This window comes from Oryx dammah, unplaced genomic scaffold (genome assembly GCF_014754425.2).
Source record: "Oryx dammah isolate SB20612 unplaced genomic scaffold, SCBI_Odam_1.1 HiC_scaffold_18, whole genome shotgun sequence".
NCBI lineage: Eukaryota > Metazoa > Chordata > Mammalia > Artiodactyla > Bovidae > Oryx > Oryx dammah.
The window spans coordinates 81,464,174-81,489,383 of NW_024070202.1; the positions used below are offsets into that span (position 1 = coordinate 81,464,174).

General features: G+C 42.5%; 1 protein-coding gene and 1 pseudogene across 5 annotated transcripts in view; both read right to left on the reverse strand.

Moving 5' to 3' along the window:
* Nucleotides 1–9,552: 9,552 nt before the first annotated feature.
* LOC120877261 lies at nucleotides 9,553–10,399 on the reverse strand (annotated as a pseudogene).
* Nucleotides 10,400–23,199: 12,800 nt separating this feature from the next.
* The window catches only part of RALA (RAS like proto-oncogene A), a 61,630-nt gene continuing 59,619 nt past the window's right edge, over nucleotides 23,200–25,210 (reverse strand). For all 5 annotated transcript variants that reach the window (XM_040259494.1, XM_040259495.1, XM_040259497.1 and 2 more), the window contains one exon: nucleotides 23,200–25,171. In XM_040259494.1, the coding sequence (XP_040115428.1) occupies nucleotides 25,049–25,171 (123 nt within the window). In that variant the 3' untranslated portion in view covers nucleotides 23,200–25,048. The remainder of the gene's footprint in view (nucleotides 25,172–25,210) is intronic.

The window sequence follows — 25,210 nt, forward strand, 5'->3', positions numbered from 1 at the left end:
TGACGTGGGAAACAGAGTCCAGTGGTTCTCAAAGCATCATCAGAATCAACAAAATGTGTATTTTAAGGGATTTGATTCTCTTACATAGTATCCTTATTCCTGTTGGCAGAGGTAGATTGGTTCCTGCCTAGTTCATCCCTCTCCAGGCTACTAGATCAGAAGTGGGGACTGGACTTTCACTGGCTTATTCCTCCCAAGAACTACCCAGAGAAGTGGAGAGAGACACATGTTCTTGAGTGAAAGAATGAACACATTTCACAGTACACAGTTGAGGCCACAGGTCAGGAGAGATCTGAGTTGGCTACAGAGATTCAGAAATGATCTGTATAGATGGCGTTTGAGCTGAAAAGTGAGCCTAGGCCAGTACCCAGTGGGATGCCTGGCAGAGAAGTCATGTTTCATCTTGGTATCATTTTCCTGAGCTTTGTAATTATCCCAATTCCTTTTTTTCTTGTCCGCCACTGTATTCCTACAGTAAATGTTGTTTAGTCACTAAATCATGTCTCTTTTATGACTGAATGGACTGTAGCCCACCATGTTCCTCTGTCCATGGGATTTCCCAAGTAAGAATACTGGAGTTGCCATTTCCTTCCCCAGGGGATCTTCCCAACCCAAGGATGGAACTCAGGTCTCCTGCATTGCAGGCAGATTCTCTAGCACTGAGCCAATGGGAAGCCCTTACAGTAAATACTACAAAATCCCTAATATAGTAAAGTTGTGTGGCCTTGGCTTGAGCATAGTGAAGTCAAGAAGAGAGATAGGGTTTAGGGACTTCCCTAGCTGTCCAGTGGTTAAGATTCCATACTGCCAGTGCAGGAGGTGCAGTTTCCATCTCTGGAAGGGAACTAAGATCCCATATGCCTTGCTCTGTGGCCAAATGATTAAAAAAAAAAAATAATAAGACATATGGTTTTATTCAGCTCTACAGGAGGCTGGAGTACAGATCTCAAGGAGGGGACTGTGATGTGACCCAGATGAGAGAGAAATAAGCTGAGCCCCTGGGAATTACAGAAATGGGGGAGGGATGGGGGAGAAGAACTGGAGAAGCCAGACTAGACAAAGGGAAAAAAGAATTAACAGAATAAGCTTAGGGACACAACACTGAATACACTTAATAAGAATATATTTTCTTTATTAAAAATTAAATACACTATAGTGATTTTTTTTTATTACGTGCCGTGTACTTGGCACTTACTCTATACGGTTTTTCCTAATTATAGGGACACACCATGGAAGAGGGGTTCACAGTCCTCAGTCTGAGTCTGAGTGACCTTTCAGAGCCTCAGTTTCCTCATTTGTAGACTGAAAGGTCACTCAGTGTCTTGCTCATTAGAAGCACTGGAAATTACCTAGGTTCTGATTCAGTCCTTTTATCTGAAACCCTCAAAGACAACTGGGCATTGAAAGAGATCCCAGGCTTAGAAGACAGGCTGGAAGGGGCTCTAATGACCCTCCACCCCTTCTCCCATGTTCCAAGTCTCAATACTCATATTTTACAGATGAGGAAACTGAGGTAGGATACAGGGCCAGGTCAGGAATCCAGGCTCCTGATGAACCGCTCATTTCTCTGCTTCTGAAGCCGAAACTGCTTCTGGATCATCTCTGATAATCTCTTCTCTCTGATGTGAGGAGAGACTAATCCAAGGCCATGATGCGAAAGAAAAAGCTGTGGCCACAAACTCTAGTGCCGATGGAGGCTGAGTGCCTCCTTTCTGCGCTGGTGCTGCGGATGCACTAGGGAGCAGGGTGGATCCGGTTTCCGGTTTTCAGGCACGACAGATGGAGCAGTCTCTGCCCAAGGAGATCCCATCTCCTAGAGCGGGCTGGGGGAGGCCCACGTGGGCGCCTCGTGTGCAGCCAGCTTACAGTCACCAGGGAAACAGCCTTCGAGATCTCAAGGGACCACGGTTCTCCCTTCTTCCCACGCACGGGCAGAGGAAATATCGACCAATGAGATAGCGGGAATCCCGAGGCGTCGATGGTATCTAGGCCGGCGAGCAGAGGCAGCTGGCAAGGAGTAAGTCTGAGACGCGCAGCTTCCTCTCCTCCTAGACGTTCCACAGGCACCTCCTCTCATGCGGTCCCCAAATTCACTTCTCCCCTCCCCTCAGATACTCCTGCATTCAGTTCTCAACGCTGCCCGTTTACGCTAGGAGTGGTGGCCATAGGGTACTGGAGGGTGGAATCCATCGCTGTGTTTTGATTCTGCCTGGAAAAGCTGAGTGGGGTTCAGGTAGCGATGGGAGAGGGGCCCTTTTCATGAATGGGGATGTCAGAGGAGGGAAGTACCATCCTGGGAAGCAACAGACTAAGGTGTACCTGAGGGGAAGGGAGGGCTAGTTAGAGCCAAGTTGTAGGGAGAGGAATGCCAGCTGTGTCCACTTTGTCCTGCTAGACATGGCCAGCGGACAGTGAAGAACGTGGGTATGTAGCCAGAGAGGCCAGGCTGGACATTCCTACATGGCATGCATCTATTTACTAATTGTGTGTCTGTGGGGTAGAGATGGGGGAGTGGTATCTTTTGGACCCAAAAGGCCAAAGTACCATTTCCTCAAATGACTATAGAACCTGGTTCAGCCTAATCTGGGGAGGGTTCCTAAAAGGAAGTAAGTCCTCCTCCTTTCCTTTGTTCAGTGTGTATTAAGGGTCATCTTTGCACCAGGCTTTGTTCCAAGGACTGGGGATACAGTAACGAATAAGTCAAGATTTTAGTCCTCAAGGAGTTTGAATTACCAGAGGCATTAGAACTGCAATTCTAGACTTTATACCTCAGCTGCTGCTTTGATGTAGCTCAAAAGTCAGAAATCTAGATCAGATTTTTTGTGTCACTTTTGTGTCTTTTGTACTTTTCTGTCACTGTACAACTTGCCCCAATCCCCATTCTCTGGGACTATGAGCCCAGAATGTTGTAGCTGGGACTCAAAGAGGAAAAGGCTCACAAGGGACCGGGGATGTCCAGGAATGAAGACGTGTTCACTAATTTATCAGCTATGACAGACCCATCTATGTCAGTAGTCATCTAGATGGTGTGCCCAAAAATGCCGGCACTAGAAGTCTTAAAGAATTTCCCCCAAAAGGAAAGTTCTAAGTTCAAAAACTGTGAGAAACAGAACTGGTTTATTTTTCAATTGAGTACAGTTAATTTTCAATGTATTAGTTTCAACTGTATAGTAAAACGATCCACCTAAATATACATATATATTATTTTTAAGTGGAGTAGGAAATGGCAACCCACTCCAGTATTCTTTTTAAGGTTTTCTCATTATAGGTCATTACAAAATAATGAGTATAGCTCCCTGTGCTATACACTAGGCCCTTGTTGTTTACTTTATATATAGTATGTGTTAATCTCTTAATTTATTTCCCTCTCCTCTTTCCTCTTTGGTAACCAAAAGTTTGTTTTCTGTGTCTGTGAATCTGTTTCTGTCCTGTAAATAAGCTCATTTGTATCATTTTTTTAGATTCCACATATTAGTGATATCACATAGTATCTGCCTTTGTCTGACTTACTTCACTTAGTATAATAATCTCTGGGTCCACCCTTGTTGCTGCAAATGGTACTATTTCTTTTTTGTAGCTGAGCCGTATTCCATTGTGTGTGTGTATACCACATCTTCTTTATCCATTCATTGTTGGACATTTAGGTTGCTTTCATGTCTTGGTGATTATACTGAATAAATAGTGCTGCTATGAACATTGGGGTGCAGGTATCTTTTCACATTAGAGTTTTCATCTTTTCTGGATATATACCTAGGAGTAGGTTTGCTGGATCATATGTCCACTCTATTTTTAGTTTTTTAGGCAACCTCATACTGTTTTTCATAGTGGCTGCACCAATTTACATTCCCACCAACAGTGTAGAAAGGTTTCCTTTTCTCCTCAGCCTTTCCAGGATCTGTTTGTAGATTTTTTTTGATGATGGCCATTCTGACCAGTGTGAGGTGATACCTCATTTCAGTTTTGATTTCATTAATGATTAATAATGTTGAACATCTTTTCATGTGCTTTTTGGACACCTGTATGTCTTCTTTGGAAAAATGTCTATATCTTCTGCCCATTTTTTTTAATTGGGTTGTTGGAGTTTTTGTTAATATTGAGCTTCATGAGCTATTTGTATATTTTGGAGATTAATCTCTTGTGGGTTGCTTCATTTGCAAATATTTTCTCCCTTTCTGAGGGTTGTCTTTTCATTTTGTTTATGGTTTCCTTCACTGTGCAAAAGCTTTTAAGTTTAATTAGGTCTCATTCGTTAGTTTTTGTTTTTATTTTCATTACTCTAGGAGACGAATCAAAAAAGATCTTGCTGCGATTTATGTTGAGTGTTCTGCCTGTGAATGTCCAATCTTACATTTAGCTCTTTAATCCATTTTGAGTTTATTTTTGTGTATGGTATTAGGCAGTGTTCAGATTTTATTCTTTTATATGTAGCTGTTCAGTACCACTTATTGATGGCCATTCTGACTGGTGTGAGGTGGTACTTCATTTTAGTTTTGATTTGTATTTCTCTAATAATTAGTGATACTGAGCATCTTTTCATGTGCCGTTGGGCCATTAATACCTTCTTGGTCATATCATCTGCAAATACTTTTCCCCATTCTGTGGGAGATCTTTTTGTTTTGTTTCGTTTATGGTTTCCTTTGCTCTGCAAAAGCTTTTGATTGATTAAGCCCAGTTTGCTTATTTTGGTTTTCATTCTCATTACTCAAGGAGACAGATCAAAAAAAAATATTGCTGTGGACACTCAGAAATTTTAATATGCACTATGCAGTAGATGCATGCGTGTGTGCAATAGATTGGGTGCAGCATATCCAAATGTTTCTTTCTCCCCAGAAGCTTTTACAAGCACATTAAAGCCCATAAGGGTCTGTGTCTTCTCAAATACATCTCTACATGAGTATATGTATGTGTGTTATTGCAGAGAATGTTTGGGAGGAAAAATAAGCTGATACAAATGATGGCCTCAGGATTTTCCTGGCAGTCCAGAGGTTAAGACTCCATGCTCCCACTGCCAGGGGCATGGGTTTGATTCCTGGTTGGAATGAAGATCCTATATGCGATGCAGCATGGCCGAAAAAAAAAAACCAACAACAAAATACAAAAACCAAATGGTGGCCTTTGGGGAGCTGGGTAGGAATTAAGCTTTGTTTACACTGAACAGCTTTCAGTGCTTTTGGCTTATGTTTACTATGTGGCTCAGATGGTTAAGAATCCACCTGCAATGCAGGAGACCCAGGTTCAATCCCTGGGTGGGGAAGATCCCCTGAAGAAGGAAATGGCAACCACTCAAGTATTCTTGCCTGGAGAATTCCATGGGCAGAGGAACCTGACAGGCTTCATGGGGTCACAAAGAGTCAAACATAATTGAGCAACTAACACTTACGTTAAAATAGATGCAATAAGTTTGTGGAAGCTTAGATGAGTCTCCAAGCTGATGTCTGGTTGACATCATATTTAACTGAATCCTCCTTAGGAATGATAGCTGTCACCCTCCCCTGAGAGCCAGCGTAAGAAATATCCCTCAGAAACTCATCATCCAGCCTGATGTAAGAATGACATTGAGGATGCTATAAAATAGAAAAGCAAAAGTGAAAAAGAACACTCCAAACTGATTTAACTACTTGTAGTATAATACTGGGTCTGCCATATTTCTAAAAGCTCTGATGTGCTGCCAGAGTTGAGACCCACAGGGACTGGGAGTGATATGTAAGGCATGCTACTCTGCTAGCCATTCCCTTGTGTTGGGTGAGGCCCTGGGCACGGGGAATTCGAGAGGGAGTAAGATTCAGTCTCTATCTTCAAATAGCTCTTGGAGCAGGAAGTTGCTTCTTATCTTAGTAAAAGATTTTCCAGACAGAGCCTCAGCTTCATTGTTTACACTGGAGCTGGGTTTGCCCAGAGAGAACTGAGTTTGTCAAGTCAGCCTTGGAAGATAAAGAGCTTTGGGTCACCTGGAACCAGAGGGTAGCCTGGCCCATCCAGGCATTTCTGAGAGCCTCCACGTTCCAGACCTCATTCTCAGGCCTAAAACTGTAAGTAGGGACAGGGCTGGCTTGTGTAACAGCTGGATCTGGTATTTGCCTTAGAAAAAAGTCTTTTCAATTGCCAGCCCTCTACAATTTTTAGTATCCCAGACACAGATTCACCCAACCTTTAAAAAATTTATTTATTTTTATCTTATTTTTTACTGAAGCATAGTTGATTTACAATGCTGTGTTAGTTGCTAATGTTCAGCAAAGAATATATTTGTTTCCATTATGGTTTATCATAGGACATTGAATATAGTTTCCTGTGCTGTACAGTGAGACCTTTTGGTTATCTATTTTATATGTAAGGTAGTCTCTATCTGTGAATCTTAATTTATCCCTCCCCCACCCTCCAAAGAGGGGAAACACTTTTATAACTTTGTTTTCTATGTCTGTGAGTCTGTTTTTGTTTTATAAATAAGTTTGTGGTTGTATGTATGCTCAGTCGCTTCAGTCGTGTCTGATTCCTTGTGATGCCATGGACTGCAAGCTGTCAGGGGCCTTTCTCCATGGGATTCTCCAGGCAAGAACACTGGAGTGGGTTGCCATGCCCTCCTCCAGGGGATCTTCTTAACCCAGGTCTCCTGTATTGCAGGCAGATTCTTAACCCACTGAGCCACCTGGAAAGCCCGATAAATAAGTTCATTTGTATAACATTTTAGATTCCACATAAAAGTGATATCATATGGTATTTGTTTTTGTCTGACTTCACATAGTATGATAGTCTCCATGTCTTGGCTACTGTGAATAGTGCTGCTATGAACATTGGGGTGCATGTATCTTTTTGAATTTAGAGTTTTATCTGGATACATGCCTAGGAGTGGGATTGATGGATCATTATAGCAACTCTATTTTTAGTTTCTTAAGGAACCTCCATACTGTTTTCCACAGTGGCTGCACCAGTTTACATTCTAATCAACACTGTAGGAAGTTTCCCTGATATCCACAGCTTCCTCAGTGTTTATCATTATTATTATTTTTTATTGAAATATAGTTGATTTACCATGCTGTTTCAAGTGTACATATACATATGTACATATACATGTGTACATGCATGCTAAGTCACAACACCATGGACTGTAGCCCACCATGCTCCTCTATCCATGGGATTCTTCAGGCAAGAGCACTGGAATATGTTAGCCGGGCCCTCCTCCAAGGGATCTTCCTGACCCAGGGATCAAACTCATGTCTCCTATGTCTCCTGCATCGGCAGGCAGGTTCTTTACCACTAGCGCCATCTGGGAAGCCCACATATACATATATCCACTTTTTTAAAGATTCTTTTCCCATTTAGGCCATTACGGAGTATTGTGTAGAGTTCCCTATGCTATTCTAGCATTTATTATTTGTAAAATTTTAAATGATACCAAGGCTTTTTAAAAACTCTGGTAACAGAGAAATCATTCCATGGGAGAAAATATTCCAATTTTGGACAACTGTAATTCTATCTTAAGTTTTTATCCTGAAATAGTTATAAGCTTGTAGAAAACTATAAAACGAATCCAACAAGCTTCCTATACCTCTCACCTATTTCCCCCAGGTAGTGACATCTTATATGGGTGTAGTACAGTATCAAAGCCAGGAAAATGGTACATTACTGTTCTAGACTACAAGCCTTACTCAGTTTTAACCACTTGAAAAAAAAAAGAAAGAAACACTGTATTCATTTCTGTGTATGTGTATCCATGCAGCTTGATCGCCTCTGGAAAGTTGTCATCACCACCACAATCAAGATACAGAACTGCTCCATTGCTGAAAAAGAACTCCCTCCTGCTGCCTTTTTGTATTTACACCCACCCCTCCCCCTCCCCTTCCTGGAAACTACTAATCTGTTCTCCATCTTTAGATGGAGAATGTTATATAAATGGAATCATACAGTATGCAATCTTTATTTGAAAGATAACAGCTTTATTGACATATAATTCCCATACCATGCATTTCATCCCTTCAAAGTGTTCGGTTCGATAGTTTTTTCCATATATTAACAGTTGCACAACCATCACCACAGTCAATTTAGAACCTTTTCATCACCGCCCAAAGAAACCTTATCAGTCACTCCCTATTTTTTCCAAACCCCCAGTCCTAGGCATGCACTAATCTACTTTCTACCTCTATAGATTCACTTATTTTGGACATTTCATATAAATAGAATCATATAATATGTGGTTTTTTTGTGATTGCCTTCTTTTACTTAGCACAATGTTTTCAAGGTTCATCCATGTTGTTGCAACTGTAGGAAGAGCTGAAACAAGTCGTACTCTGTCAATAATAAGATACTGAGCTGTTTTTCAGAGACAACAGAGCAAAACCATAAATCATGCACAGAAGAGAAAATTTTGACCTTAAATGACACTCGGAACTAAAGTTCCCCCCAACCCCCTTGTGTTGGGTGAGGCCCTGCTGCTGCTGCTGCTGCTGCTGCTAAGTCGCTTCAGTCGTGTCTGACTCTGTGTGACTGCATAGACGGCAGCCCACCAGGCTCCCCCGTCCCTGGGATTCTCCAGGCAAGAACACTGGAGTGGGTTGCCATTTCCTTCTCCAATGCATGAAAGTGAAAAGTTGAAAGTGAAGTCACTCAGTCGTGTCCGACTCCTAGCGACCCCATGGACTGCAGCCTACCAGGCTCCTCCATCCATGGGATTTTCCAGGCAAAAGTACCGGAGTGGGTTGCCATTGCCTTCTCCAGCAGGTGAGGCCCTAGGCATGGGGAATTATAAAGAGAGTGTGATGCCCCCCAAACCCCAGAAGTAAACTATGGAGACATGACTGGAACTTGAATGCTAGAACCCTTTCAGAAATGAAATTTCCATTGCCCAGAAGATCCACTGCCAAAGCGTCCTCCCATATCTTCCCATAAATGCCAAGTTCCAAAGCCCTCCATCTGAAACCTGTCCCACCAGCATTTCTGCATACTAATCCATTCTCCCCCAACTCATGAAAGTTTGACTGAATCCCAGATTTGGGAAACAGATTTGAGCTAGGTTTCCTGTCTCCTTGCAGGTTCATGTTGCAGTAAAGCTTGTTCTTTCCTCAAAAGCCAGTGCCATAGTATTGGCTTCTGTGCAAGTGGGGCAGCAAGCCTTTTGCTTAGTAACATTGTAGCATGTACTTCATTCCTTTTTATTGCCCGGAATATTCCCTGTAAGGATGAACCACTTTGTTTATCTAGCCATCAGTTGATGGACATTGAGTTGTTTCCACTTTTTGGCTGTGATGAATAATGCTGCTGTGAACATTTATGTACAAGTTTTTGCATGGACATATGTTTCCAGTACTCTTAGGTATACCTGAGTGAAATTATTGAATCATATGATCACTCTGTGTTTAATCATTTCAAGAAAAGCCAAACTGTTTTCCAAAGCCGTTACACTATTTTACATTCTCACCAGCAGTGTATGAAGATTCTGATATCTCCACAACATCACCAATACTTACTGTCTTTTTGATTACAGCCATTCTTTTCTAGTGAAGGTGAAGTAGGATCTCATTGTGGTTTTGATTTGAATTTCCCTAAGGTGTAAAGACATTGAACATCTTTTTGTTTTGCTTTAAAAAAAAAATAGGCAATTTATTGTAGGACACTTGGACAGTACAGATAAATGGAATGGAAATACCTATGTATCATTTTGGAAATCAGCCATGATTTGAATTTAAAAATTGTTACAAGCAAAATCTGATCTCATCATGATGCTTTCTTTTGTTTCTTCTTTTCATTTCCTTCTTCTTTTCCAATCTCAGCAATGTATTTCTCAATTTCTTCAGGATGTAAAATCTTGAGGGGTTGATCTCGCCTCACAACAGCAAGCTCTGTGTTTTTGTCACCTGACTGAACCATTTCCAGAATGGCTTCCTCAGTATAGTTCTTCTCTAGGAATTCACGCACTGACTTGGCAACCGGCCTATAGCATTGACCTTCCAGGCATGGTATGTGCTGATGAGGTCAGTCTGATAGAGTCGGGGGGTGCCATCAAAGTCAAAACCCACAACGAGGGCAGAGATGCCAAACTCCCGGCCCCCCTTGCTCTGTGTGTAGCGCTGCTTCAGATTGGCGATATGATATACTCCATGGTGACGAGGTCCTCCACAGTCACCCGGTGGCTCTGGCATTCCACCCGGGCCCTGTTGATGACTATCCTTGCGTTAGCAGTGAGGCTGGCGAATGCCACGCAGACATTATCATCCGGAGCACAGACTTTCCGCACCGTCCTTTCATCCTACAGTTTGGCCACTGACTTCTTCTCCACACCAAGAACAACAGTGTCTTTTCCTCAAACACTAACCATGGTCCAGCCCTTCTTCATGGCCTCCTGCAAGTACTCCAATTGGAAGAGGTGGCCGTTGGGAGAGAAGACGCTGATGGCGCGGTTATAGCTCATGCCCGTGGAACGCTGAGGTTGGGCTGGGAAAGGCGCACACTCACTGCCACACAGCCAGCGATTCACAGCGTTGCTGAGCCAGCACCGCGCGCCCGCCCACCCAACTTTGTTTTGCTTTTATCAAGACTATTTCCATCAGTAGTGTATCAGACTTCTAGTTTCCATATAAGTTTGCCAAGCCTGCATAGTATCAGTTCAGTTCAGTTCAGTCGCTCAGTCGTGTCCGACTCTTTGCGACCCCATGAGTCGCAGCATGTCAGGCCTCCCTGTCCATCACCAACTCCCGGAGTTCACTCAGATTCATGTCCATCGGGTCAGTGATGCCATCCAGCCATCTCATCCTCTGTCGTCCCCTTCTCCTCCTGCCCCCAATCCCTCCCAGCATCAGAGTCCTTTCCAATGAGTCAACTCTTCGCATGAGGTGGCCAAAGTACTGGCGTTTCAGCTTCAGCATCAATATGTGTATATATTATATATCCAGTATAGTTGATTTACAATGTGTTATTTTTTGGTGTACAGCAAAGTGATCCAGTTATATATATATAATATATATATATTATATATATATATTCTTTTTCATATTTGCCTTCATTATGGTTTGTTACAGGATATTGAATATAGTGACCTATGCTATATATGATAGGAGAAGGCAGTGGCACCCCATTCCAGTACTCTTGCCTGGAAAATCCCATGGATGGAGGAACCTGGTAGGCTGCAGTCCATGGGGTTGCTAGGAGTCGGACACGACTGAGTGACTTTACTTTCACTTTTCACTTTCATGCATTGGAGAAGGAAATGGCAACCCACTCCAGTGTTCTTGCCTGGAGAATCCCAGGGACAGGGGAGCCTGGTGGGCTGCTGTCTATGGGGTCACACAGAGTCAGACACGACTGAAGCGACTTAGCAGCAGCAGCAGCAGCAGCAGCAGCTATATAATAGGACTTTGTTATTCATTCATACCATATAATCCTGAATGCCCAATCCTTCCTTTCCCCTGCCCTTGGCAACCACAAGTCTGTTCTCTAGGTCTGTGAGTCTGCTTCTGTTTCATAGATAACTTCATTTGTGTCATATTTTAGGTTCCACATATAAGTGATATCATATGGTATTTGTCTTTCTCTTACTATGATAATCTCTAGATCCAAACATGTTGCTGCAAATGACATTATTTCATTCTTTTTTATGGCTGAGTAGTATTCCATTTATATATTCATACCTACATACACACACACACACACACACACACACACACACATATATTACATATTCTTTATCCATTCATCTATCAAGGGACATTTATGTTGTTTCCATGTCTTGACTATTGTAAATAGTACTGCAATGAACATTGGGGTACATTTTGTTATTTCAAGGGAATTCTCTTGATTTTTAAAAAATTATTTTTGACTGTGCTGGGTCTTTGTTGCTGCACATGGGCTTTCTCTAGTTGCAGAGAGCTGGGGCTACTCTCTAGTTGTGGTGCAAGGGCTTCTCATTGCGGTGATTTCTCTCATTGTGGAGCATGGGCTCTAGAGAGCGCAGGCTTCAGTAGCTGTGGATCCCAGGCAGTGGAGCCACAGTCTCAAGAGTTGTGGCACATGGGCTCAGTTGTTCTGCAGCATGTGGGATCTTCCTGGATCGGCCTGCTTTGGCAGGCAGATTCTTTACCACCAGGAAGCCCTTCTTTTTATTTTGTTAAGTTTTTTTTTTTTTTGGTGTGGATTATTTTAAAAGTATTTATTGAATTTGTACAATATTACTTCTGTTTTATGTTTTAGTTTTTTGGCTGGAAAGCACATGGGAAAGCACAGGAAAGTTCCCTGACCAGGGATCAAACAAACCTGTATCCCCTGCATTGAAAGGTGAAGTTTTAACCTCTGGACTACAAGGCAAGTCCCAACAATCAGATTTCATTGGTGGTGTCAAGCCCACTGTGAGCCAAGAGCAAGGCTCCAGCCCCTTCCGGCTGTCTCCATGCAGCCCATCCCAGTCTTCTCCCTGTGTTTGTCCACTGAAGCCAGAGTTTCCGCATCCAGCATCCAGTGCCCACATGAACTAGCCAATGTGAATCTCAGTCTGGAGAGTGTGGGGAGGTGGCACAGACCACCTATGCAGGTCTTGCTCTGTTCTGTGTGCTGCAAACTGCCTGTTTCACTGAGCCTCTGAAACTCCTTTTCTGTCCTGACTGATCACCCCACTGGTGAAGGGCCTTCCCAGGCAGCGGGAACATTTCATCTTTCACAGCCCCCTCCCAGGGGCATAGGTTCTGGCCTGATTCCTTTCTCTCCCCTCCTTTCATCCAACCTGGTTATGTGGAGATCTTTCTTGCAGTTTTGGGTGTCTGAGTTAGTCCAGCATTGAGTAGGTATTAGATGTATTTTGATGCATTTGTGGGAGGAAGTGACTTCTACATCCTATTGCACCATCTTGATTCTGCCCCTGAGCATCTTTTCATGTGCTTATTGGTGACTTGCATATTTTCTTGGGGGAAAAAATGTTTACTTGGAACTTTTGTGCATTTTTAAATTGGGTTGTATTTTAGTTGTTGAGTTGTAGGTTTCTTAATAGTCTAGATGCAAATTCCTTATCAGATATAAGATTTGCAAATATTTTATTTTGGGGGTTGTCTTTATGCTTTCTTGATGGTATTCTGTGAAGCACAAAAGTTTTAAATTTTGATGAAGTTCAATTAATTTTTTTGTTCTCTGTGTGTTATAGCTTAGTAGGCTTTGTTGAATCTAAGGTTATAAAGATTTACTTGTCTTTTCCTCTAAGAGTTTTGTAGTTTTGTTCTCATATTTTAGGTCAGGGATCCATTTTGAGTTAATTTTGTATATGGTATGAAGAAAGAGTACAATTTCATTCTTTTGTTTGTGGATATCCAGTCCCAGCACGATTTTGTTGAAAAACTACTCTTTTTCATTGAATTGTCTTGGCACCTTCCGAAACAGATGGACTCTAAATGTGAAGATTTATTTTGGGACTCTAAATTCTATTCCATTGATTATTTGTCTATTCTTATGCCAATACCACAGTTTTTTTTTTTTTAAACAGTTACTAAGACCTGCAGGAGGTCTTAGTTGCAGTCTGTGGGCTTACTTGCTTCGATCCACGTGAGATCTTAGTTCTCCCACCAGGAATGGAACCCATGTCCCCTGCATTGCAAGGAGGATTCTTAAGGGAAGTCCCAAAACTTTATTCATAGTTTTGGAAGAAACCACCAAACTGTCTTCCAAAGGGTCTATACCATTTTGCATTCCCACGAGCAATAAGTGAGAATACTTACTGCTCCACATCCTCACCAGGACTTGGTGCTGTCGTTCTAATAGGTGTGTGGTGCTATCACCTTCTTGCTTTAGTTAGCATCTCTTTCATGACCCATGATGTGGCATGTCTTTTCATGTACTTGTTTCTTATCTGAATATCTTCTCTGGTGAGGCGTCTCTTAGGGTTTTTGGCCCATTAAAAAAAATTGGGTTATTTTTCTTAATGTTAAGATTGAAGAATTCATTGCATATTTTGTACCACAGTCCTTTAACAGATGTATGTTTTGCAAATATTTTCTCTCAGTCTGTGACTTGTCATCTAACTCTTTTGACAGTGTCTTAAATTTGCATTTCCCTAATGGCTAATGATGATGAACATCTTTTCATGTTTATTTGCCACTTAGTGAAATGTTTCTTTTGTCCATTTTCTAATTGCTTTTCCTTTAATGTTGAGTTTTGAGCGCTCTCTATATATTCTAGGTGTGAGGACTTTGGCTACATGTAATCATATATTTAAGAAAATTAATTTCAATTATGTGGGTAATACATGAATGCATCCTTCATTTAAAAATGACAAGATAGGACTTCTCTGGTGGCTCAGGGGTAAAGAATCTACCTGCCAATGCAGGAAACACAGGTGTGATCCCTGATCTCAGAAGATCTCACATGGTGAGGAGCAACTAAACCCATGCACCACAGCTATTGAGCCTGTGCCCTAGAGCCTGGGAACGGCAGCCTGCACGCTCTAGAGCCTGTGCCCCACAACAAGAGAAGCCTGTGCCCCACAACTAGAGCACAGCCCCTGCTCACTGCAGTTAGAGAAAAGTCCGTGTAGCAACAAAGACCCGGCACAGCCAAAAAGAGATAATTTTTTTAAAAAAAGCAGTCAACCTGACAATCCCCCAGGTTGACTTAAAATGTTTATTTTTTTTTTAAAGGATAAAGTTTAAACCCTCAAATCCTTTCCCTTTTCAGCATTCTCTCATGAGTAACCATTATTACGTATTCAGGTTTATTCCTCTAGATTAAAAAAAATTAGCTTTCTCAAGATAAACAAACTCATAGAATGTATATGGTGTTGTTCGGTGTTGTTCGTATATAACTTTTACAAAAAAGTTATAACGTTTGTACCATGGTCAAAGATGTATTTTTAAATTTAAAAATTAAAAAAGCTCTTGGCAGCATTGTGTGACATGTGGGATCTTAGTTTCCTGACTAGGGATTGAACTCATGCCCCCTGCATTGGAAGCACAGAGTCTTAACCACTAGACCGCCAGGGAAGTCCCAAAGATGCATTTTTGACCCAAGAATATTGTAAGGACTTCTCTATACTGATAAATTGAGTGGCTTGGACTGCAAGGAGATCCAACCAGTCCATTCTAAAGGAGATCAGTCCTGGGTGTTCTTTGGAAGGACTGATGCTAAAGCTGAAACTCCAATACTTTGGCCACCTCATGTGAACAGTTGACTCATTGGAAAAGATTCTGATGCTGGGAAGGATTGGGGGCAGGAAGAGAAGGGGACGACAGAGGATGAAATGGCTGGATGGCATCAATGACTCAATGGACATGAGTTTGAGTGAACTCTGGGAGTTGGTAATGGACAGGGAAGCCTGGCATGCTGCAATTCATGGGGTCGCAAAGAGTTGGAGACGACTGAGCGAGTGAACTGAACTGAGTACTGCTAAATTATCTCTAGTCTGTTCCTTCAGACTGTTGTATAGTATGGATCGTCTATGTTTCTTCAGCCATTCCTCCGTTTCTAGCCATTCCTCCATTTCTAGACATTTAGGCAGGGACTTCCCTGGTGGCTTAGACGGTAAAGCATCTGTCTACAATGCGGGAGACCTGGGTTTGATCCCTGGGTCGGGAAGATCCCCTGGAGAAGGAAATGGCAATCCACTCCAGTACTATTGCTTGGAAAACCCCATGGACAGAGGAGCCTGGTAGGCTACAGTCCATGGGGTCGCAAAGAGTCGGACACGACTGAGCGACTTCACACACAGGCAGTTCTTAGTATTCTTCTAGTAAGCAGTGCTACAGTGAACCACCTTGTGCATGACTCTGGGCACATGTGCAGTTATTTCTTTAGAGAGATATAGAAAAAGGGAATTTTATGAATGTTAAGGTATGTGGTTTTCATATTTGAAGACTCTGCCATACTACCCCCTCCCCCACCTGGATATGTGTTTCCCCACATCTTGGACAACAAGCACTTATCTTTTGACTACAAGGTTCACCCACTATTTTATATCCCAACTATCTACTAACTGCAAAGAGGTGGGCCTTGAACTGGAGTGGGATTGTTTTTTGGCCATGCCATACGACTTTTGGGATCTTAGTTCCCCAGCCAGGGATCAAACCCACACCACTTGCATTGGAAATGTGAAGTCTTGAACCACTGGACCACTAGGGAAGTCCTGTGTGGGATTTAGATGTGTTTCTGGTGAGAGTCACACTTAATGGGTGCTTTCTATGTCAAATGCTCTCAGTTCCTTTTTTTATTAATCTTTTGGCCACAGGGCATGTGGGATCTTAATTCTATTAGGAATTGTCATTGACAGACCGTGCAGAAGCGAGGCCGAGAGAAGCTACCCCATGCCCAAGGTCGGGCGGTGGCCGAGAGGAGAAATCCCATGTCCAAGGAGCGGTGGCTGCAGGGGTGCAGGAGGGCCGAGAGGAGCTACTCCATGTTCAAGGTCAGGAGGGGCAATTGGTCCAAGGTAAGCAGCAGCGGCTGCACTTTGCTGGAGCAGCTGTGAAGAGATACACCATGTCCAAGGTAAGAGAAACCCAAGTAAGATGGTAGGTGTTGTGAGAGGGCATCAGAGGGCAGACACACTGAAACCATAATCACAGAAAACTAGCCAATCTGATCACACGGACCACAGCCTTATTTAACTCAATGAAACTAAGCCATGCCGTGTGGGGCCACCCAAGACAGATGGGTCATGGTGGAGACGTCTGACAGAATGTGGTCGACTGGAGAAGGAAATGGCAAACCATTTCAGTATTCTTGCCTTGAGAACCCCATCAGTTCAGTTCAGTTCAGTTCAGTTCAGTTGCTCAGTCATGTCCGACTCTTTGTGACCCCATGAATTGCAACACGCCAGGCCTCCCTGTCCATCACCATCTCCTGGAGTTCACTCAAACTCATGTCCATTGAGTCGATGACGCCATCCAGCCATCTCATCCTCTGTCATCCCCTTTTCCTCCTCCCCACAATCCCTCCCAGCATCAGAGTCTTTTCCAATGAGTCAACTCTTCGCATGAGGTGGCCAAAGTACTGGAGCTTCAACTTTAGCATCATTCCTTCCAAAGAAATCCCAGGGTTGATCTCCTTCAGAATGGACTGGTTGGATCTCCTTGCAGTCCAAGGGACTCTCAAGAGTCTTCTCCAACACCACAGTTCAGAAGCATCAATTCTTCGGCACTCAGCCTTCTTCACAGTCCAACTCTCACATCCATACATGACCACAGGAAAAACCAGAACCTCATGAACAGTATGAAAAGACAAAATGATAGGATACTGAAAGAGGAACTCCCCAGGTCGGTACGTGCCCAATATGCTACTGGAGATCAGTGGAGAAATAACTCCAGAAAGAATGAAGGGATGGAGCCAAAGCAAAAACAATACCCAGTTGTTGATGTGACTGGTGATAGAAGCAAGGTCCGATGCTGTAAATAGCACTGTTCCATAGGAACCTGGAATGTTAGGTCCATGAATCAAGGCAAATTGGAAGTGGTCAAATAGGAGATGGCAAGAGTGAACGTCGACATTCTAGGAATCAGAGAACTAAAATGGACTGGAATGGGTGAATTTAACTCAGATGACCATTATATCTACTACTGTGGGCAAGAATCCCTTAGAAGAAATGGAGCAGCCATCATGGTCAACAAGAGTCCAAAATGCAGTACTTGGATGCAATCTCAAAAACGACAGAGTGATCTGTTCATTTCCAAGGCAAACCATTCTATATCACGATGATCCAAGCCTATGCCCCAAGCAGTAACACTGAAGAAGCTGAAGTTGAACAGTTCTATGAAGACCTACAAGACCTTTTAGAACTAACACCCAGAAAAGATGTCCTTTTCATTATAGGGGACTGGAATGCAAAAGTAGGAAGTCAGGAAACACCTGGAGTAACAGGCAAATTTGGCCTTGGAGTACAGAATGAAGAAGGGCAAAAGCTAATAGAGTTTTGCCAAGAGAACACACTTGTCATAGCAAACACTCTCTTCCAACAACACAAGAGAAGACTCTACACGTGGACATCACCAGATGGTCAATACCAAAATCAGATTGATTATATTCTTTGCAGCCAAAGATGGAGAAGCTCTGTACAGTCAGCAAAAATAAGACCAGGAGTGGACTGTGGCTCAGATCATGAACTCCTTGTTGCCAAATTCAGACTTAAATTGAAGAAAGTAAGGAAAACCAGTAGATCATTCAGGTATGACCTAAATCAAATCCCTTATGATTATACAGTGGAAGTGAGAAATAGATTTAAGGGCCTAGATCTGATAGACAGATTGCCTGATGAACTATGGGCGGAGGTTCGTGACATTGTACAGGAGACAGGGATCAAGACCATCCCCATGGAAAAGAAATGCAAAAAAGCAAAATGCAAAATGCAAAAAAGCAAAATGGCTGTTTTAGGAGGCCTTACAAATTGCTGTGAAAAGAAGAGAAGTGAAAAGCAAAGGAGAAAAGGAATGATATAAGCATCTGAATGCAGAGTTCCAAAGAATAGCAAGGAGAGATAAGAAAGCCTTCCTCAGAGATCAATGCAAAGAAATAGAGGAAAAGAACAGAATGGGAAAGACTAGAGATCTCTTCAAGAAAATTGGAGATACCAAGGGAACATTTCATGTAAAGATGGGCTCGATAAAGGACAGAAATGCTATGGACCTAACAGAAACAGAAGATATTAAGAAGAGGTGGCAAGAATACACGGAACAACTGTACAAAAAAGATCTTCACGACCCAGATAGTCATGATGATGTGATCACTAATCTAGAGCCAGACATCCTGGAATGTGAAGTCAAGTGGGCCTTAGGAAGCATCACTACGAACAAAGCTAGTGGAGGTGATGGAATTCCAGTTGAGCTGTTTCAAATCCTGAAAGATGATGCTGTGAAAGTGCTGCACTCAATATGCCAGCAAATTTGGAAAACTAGCAGTGGCCACAGGACTGGAAAAGGTCAGTTTTCATTCCAATCCCAAAGAAAGGCAATGCCAAACAATGCTCAAACTACCCCACAATTGCACTCATCTCACACGCTAGTAGTGTAATGCTCAAAATTCTCCAAGCTAGGCTTCAGCAATACGTGAACCGTGAACTCCTTGACATTAAAACTGGTTTTAGAAAAGGCAGAGGAACTAGAGATCAAATTGCCAACATCCACTGGATCATCGAAAAAGCAAGAGAGTGCCAGAGAAACATCTATTTCTGCTTTATTGACTATGCCAAAGCCTTTGACTGTGTGGATCACAATAAACTGTTGAAAATTCTGAAAGCGATGGGAATACCAGACCACCTGACCTGCCTCTTGAGAAACCTATACGCAGGTCAGGAAGCAACAGTTCGAACTGGACATGGAACAACAGACTGGTTCCAAATAGGAAAAGGAGTACGTCAAGGCTGTATATTGTCACCCGGCTTATTTAACTTCTATGCAGAGTACATCATGAGAAACGCTGGGCTGGAAGAAACACAAGCTGGAATCAAGATTTCCAGGAGAAATATCAATAACTTCAGATATGCAGATGACACCACTCTTATGGCAGAAAGTGAGGAGGAACTGAAAAGCCTCTTGATGAAAGTGAGTGGAAAAGTTGGCTTAAAGCTCAACATTCAGAAAACTAAGATCATGGCATCTGGTCCCATCACTTCATGGGAAATAGATGAGGAAACAGTGGAAACAGTGTCAGACTTTATTTTGGGGGGCTCCAAAATCACTGCAGATGGTGACTGCAGCCATAAAATTAAAAGACGCTTACTCCTTGGAAGAAGAGTTATGACCAACCTAGATAGTATATTCAAAAGCAGAGACATTACTTTGCTAACAAAGGTTCATCTAGTCAAGGCTATGGTTTTTCCAGTGGTCATGTATGGATGTGAGAGTTGGAGTGTGAAGAAAGCTGAGTGCTGAAGAATTGATGCTTTTGAACTGTGGTGTTGGAGAAGACTCTTGAGAGTCCCTTGGACTGTGAGGAGATCCAACCAGTCCATCCTAAAGGAGACCAGTCCTGGGTGTTCATTGGAAGGACTGATGCTGAAGCTGAAACTCCAGTACTTTGGCCACCTCATGCGAAGAGTTGACTCATTGGAAAAGACTCTGATGCTGGGAGGGATTGAGAGCAGGAGGAGAAGGGGATGACAGAGGATGAGATGACCTGATGGCATCACTGACTCGATGGATGTGAGTTTGGGCAAACTCCAGGAGATGGTGATGGACAGGGAGGCCTGGCGTGCTGCGATTCACGGGGTCGCAGAGTCGGACACGACTGAGAGAGTGAACTGAACTGAACTGGAGACTAAGGAGACCTGAAGACGAAGTTCAAAGTGATTTCCAACCTTCTAAGCCAACTTCCTGGTGTCCAGGAAAATCATCCAAATACCTTTTCACCAAATTGGCACCCTTTGCAAAGATCAGTCTGTAGAAAGAGTTGGTATCAGTTCAGTTGCTCAGTTGTGTCTGACTCTGTGACCCCATGGACTGCAGCATGCCAGGCTTCCCTGTCCTTCACCAACTCCCCGAGCTTACCCAAACTCATGTCCATCGAGTTGGTGATGCCATCCAATCATTTCATCTTCTGTTATCCCCTTCTACTGCCTTCAATTTTTCCAATGAGTCAGCTCTTTGCATCAGGTGGCCAAAGTATTGGAGCTTCAGCTTCAGCATCAGTCCTTCCAGTGAATATTCAGGACTGATTTCCTTAAGGATAAGTGGTTGGATCTCCTCACTGTCCAAGGGACTCTCAGGAGTCTTTTCCAACACCACAGTTCAAAAGCATCAATTCTTTGGCACTCAGCTTTCTTCACAGTCCAACTCTCATCCATACATGACTACTGGAAAAACTATAGCTTTGACTAGATGGACCTTTGTTGGCAAAGCAATGCCTCTGCTTTTTAATATGCTGTCTAGGTTGGTCATAAACAACAGAGTTGGCATGTAATGGCGCAATGCTGAGGGCGACAGCATACAATTCCCTGGGCAAAGGCCTAGATGTTAGCTCTCACACCTGCTCCTTTCCCTTGTAATTCAACAAGGCTTGACTCTTACTTTTTGGTTGTTTCACTTTGCCCTTAGAACTTTCTAGCTGCTAGGAGCTTGCAAGCAGCTGTTTTCCAGAAACTTTGGCTGTTCTCTTTCCTCAGGGCTTTTGATAAAAGTGATCTTGTTCTTCTATCAGATTAGCTGTGTAAGTTATCACAGTTCTCATGGCTATTTTATTGGCTGCGCTGCATGGCTTGGAGGATCTTAGTTCCCTGACTGAGGACTGAACTTGGCCCCAGCAGTGAAAGCTCCGAGTCCTAACCACTGGACCATCATGGCCTTTCTTAAACAAATGTTAAATGCTCTCTGGGCTCCTCACTCTCCCCAGAAATGGTGCTTCTGTAAGGATTGAGAGTACAGATGGCTGAACGTCCCTCCTCACCTACCTTCATGCGTCTCCAGGAAGCTGTCCACAACAGCTGCAGGCAGTGCTGCTGGAGCAAATGACTCGGAAATTTTTTGCAGTTAAAGAAATGTAGGATACAGGCTTCTTGCCTGCCAAAGAATGCTGCCTCTTGACTGATGTTATGGAAAAAGCACTGTAAGGCTGACTCCACAGCTGAGCTCTCACAACGTTTTCCCTCCACAATTGATTTTTCTCTTAGCAACCAGGCTGTACGCCCAAGAGGCCTCTTGGTTCACAGCAGCCTCTGCTTGCTCTCTGAAGGAAATCAGCCTGGGGAAAACCCTGGATGTTTCCCCCCGTAGTACAGGCCCCTGAATCATTAACTCTATCCTCTACTCCTTCACTGTGCAGGGATTCAGAGCAGGGACTTGGGACCAGACTACTTTGTTTCCAATCCGCTAATAATTCTGCCATTTTTTTGGCTCTGGGCAAGTTTTTCAACTTAGTTTTTCCATCTGGAAGTACCTCAGAGTTAATATTAAATTAAAAAATATACAGTGTCTTGCATATAGAATGCACTGTTTGCTATTATTATATGAGTTTACAATCATAGGGTGTCTGGCCCAGGATAAGGAGACCTAGACTTAATCTCTAATCTTTTTAAAACTTGCTTTCCTTGTAACACATAGGTACTTTCCTCTGTGTGAATCTCTATACTTGTCCTGAACTCATCATGCCTGTCCTTTCACCTGTTATATTCGCAGCAGTGCCCACAGTAGGTGGTCCATAAAAACCTATCACAAACTAAGGGCATGAATGAAGGCCTCCATTGGTCTGTCCACTCTTGACTTTCAAAGCAATTTGCTAAAGGGGACTTTTAGTGATGGATTTTTTTAAGGATTAGTTTGAAAACTTAAGTTCTGGTAAATTCTTCGATAGTTTTAAATTTTACGTTCCGTTACAAAATTTTGAAAATGACATTTTGATTCACCTTGAGACAACTTAATCTAACCTTTGTTTAGTATATAATGTTCACCACCACGCCCCTGATTGGTGTTAAGAAAGGGTCCATCAGTATCAGTATCAGTTCAGTCACTCAGTCGTGTCTGATTCTTTGTGACCCCATGAATAGCAGCACGCCAGGCCTCCCTGTCCATCACCAGCTCCCAGAGTTTACTCAGACTCACGTCCATCAAGTCAGTGATGCCATCCAGCCATCTCATCCTCTGTTGTCCCCTTCTCCTCCTGCCCCCAATCCCTCCCAGCATCAAAGTCTTTTCCAATGAGTCAACTCTTCGCATGAGGTGGCCAAAGTACTGCATGGGTCCATACAGCGAGATTAAAATTATGCCAATTATAAATGTGCTCACTGCTTATGAATTAAGAAATTAAAGTGAATTGGATTTTGAAGGGTTGTGGTCAATACTGGGCCAGATCATTTCTCTCCCAGGGGCTGTGTGACAGCTAGCAGGCCATCGTTTGCCAGACAGACATCAATGTGAGGGAATGCCTGAAGTATGAGATGGCAGGGGGAGGGGGGGTTCTTCCTGCCAGTTTGGAAATGGAATTGTCCCTGGGGATCAGTCTGATTTACAAAATGAATATAAAGCTGCCACCTACCCAGTCAGGAGTCGAGTCGTATTCGAAAAGTAATGTACAATGGAGGACTCTCGTGACAGCAGAAGAGTGCCTTCCATGCAACTGTGCATGTGGGGGCTCTGCCATTTCTGAGCTTTGTTTAAACCTGAGTAATGATGGTCCTATGACTGAGCACATCTGGCTCAGGACTATTCTCACACAGAAGTCCCTAAACTGATAGCTCAAAACACTGAGGTGTTTTCAAGTCTCTGGTAAGGATGCCCAGGTTGAATTTCACATCTTCTATTGTAAACATCAAGTAACACCACAAACATTTAAAAAAAGAAAGTTTATTGGTCTTTAAATGGCTCAAATTGCAAATAAACCAGTCGGGTAGTGGCATCAGCCTAAGACATGTGATGCATCTTTGTCATTTGGCTTCATAGCACCTCAGTACCCAGGAGAGGAAAGGTCTCAAAGCAAAATCACGTTAGTGGTTAGGACCCCTGGTTAAATGAGACTGCAACAAGTACACATGGAGATTGCTGGGCCCGCGGGGCTGCGCTTATATGGGGAACTTTAATTCTGCACACGGCATAGCCTATGAAAAACATGAAATGAAAGATGTACATCTCAAACCCTTTAAGGACACATATTTAACATGACAAGCTGGATGTAGTATCTAAAGAGTTCAGTTCCTAAATAGCCTATTTGTGTTAACTTTACGTACACATCTGTTATCTGGAATGCCTGAACACATCTTTGACTTGCTGATATTAAGACTGAGCATAAAGAAAGCAAAACTTTATTGAAACAACTGCCCTAGTCCCATTCCAAAGAGAAGAAAAGTCTGACAGTGGTATATTTCCCATTGAAATTACGTCCCTTCAGTGGGGATGCCATACAACAGGGACAGAACCTACCGTTTGGTGGCGAACATGATTTCTGCACTATCCGCAGGTTTGGCCGTTCGATGTTAACTTTAGGAAAACGTAACTACAGTGTTCTTCATTATGAACACAGACTACAAACACTCCTAGTAACTCCCTGACAGCCAAACTGCAACCTCAGGAATACAAATTTAGAAGTTAACAGATGGCAAGGACAACTATTTTCCCGAAGTGGTCTAGTGCAAAGCGCATTAGCACCGTGGACACTTTTCCTATGCCCTGCTCCAAAGAGAATAAAATCTTAACACATACTCACCACTTGCATAAAAGGATTTCCAGGGATCAGCATCCTAAAGAATAAGGGTTCACTGAGACATACTGAATCCTCATAGTCTAAAATTATCTTACAAGTATATGCTGGTCCTTCATTTTTAAACTACCTTACAGTTAATTAAAAGCAATCAAGGAGCTCTGGAACTTCATTTTCAAGAACCAGAGTATGGCACACATTTTACATTTGGACAGACTCTAGCAGTTATTTCTTGAGCATCTTCCATACAAAAGTTGTCCTCCATCCTGACATATATTCTTTCACCAGGACACGTGGGCAGTGGGCCCACGGCACCAGGAAGATACAACCCAGAATGATGTAACCAGGTATCTTTCAGTTTCTAAATTAAGGCATATTAAAAAATTTCCATGTACAAGTTTACACCACTTTTCTAAGTTAATCACCAGGTAATTAATGCAGGTTCACAGATGAATTACTCTCAATTGAACTATATGCAACAATCATGCCAGTCACTTTTTTCTTCTATATTTTGCATAACAATGGTTTTAAAAAAAAGTGGTACAGTTTAACTATCATGTTCACAATTGTCTTTTTTTTTTCAAGGCAGTAGAAGACCAAGACATTTTAAAATGATTATAAAATTTAAGCTTTATAATAAACCAGAGGAAGTAGCCTTTCCTCCCATTGTCCACCCCCATTCTCACCTCTCGAACAGTTCAAGAAAGACTGCCGGCAAAACACAAGCGCCCACGCTACATTCAGGACCGTGATAAATGTAGGCAATTATGAAATAAGTTGAACTTTGCTTCTTGGTGAAGCCACATTAATTTCTTTTTAAGTGAATTTGACTTTCAGTGCAGTTCCAATTCATGCTTTTAGAGATACATAACAATTTCCAAAATGTTAAAGTAATTTCAGTCAATTGAGCCTTCAATGGCAAAGCTTATAAATTATATTTATTAGTATGGTCAAGATAAGAAAGGAGTTTGGGCTCTGATTATAAAATGCAGCATCTTTCTCTGATTCTCTTGGCTAAACTTTTCCTCTTCTTTTTTCCATTCTTTTCTTTGCTGTCTTCCATCTTTCTGGCCCGAATTTCCCTCATTAAATCAAAAAATACCTACAAAGAAGAAAACAGAGTAAAGCAAGTAGATAATAT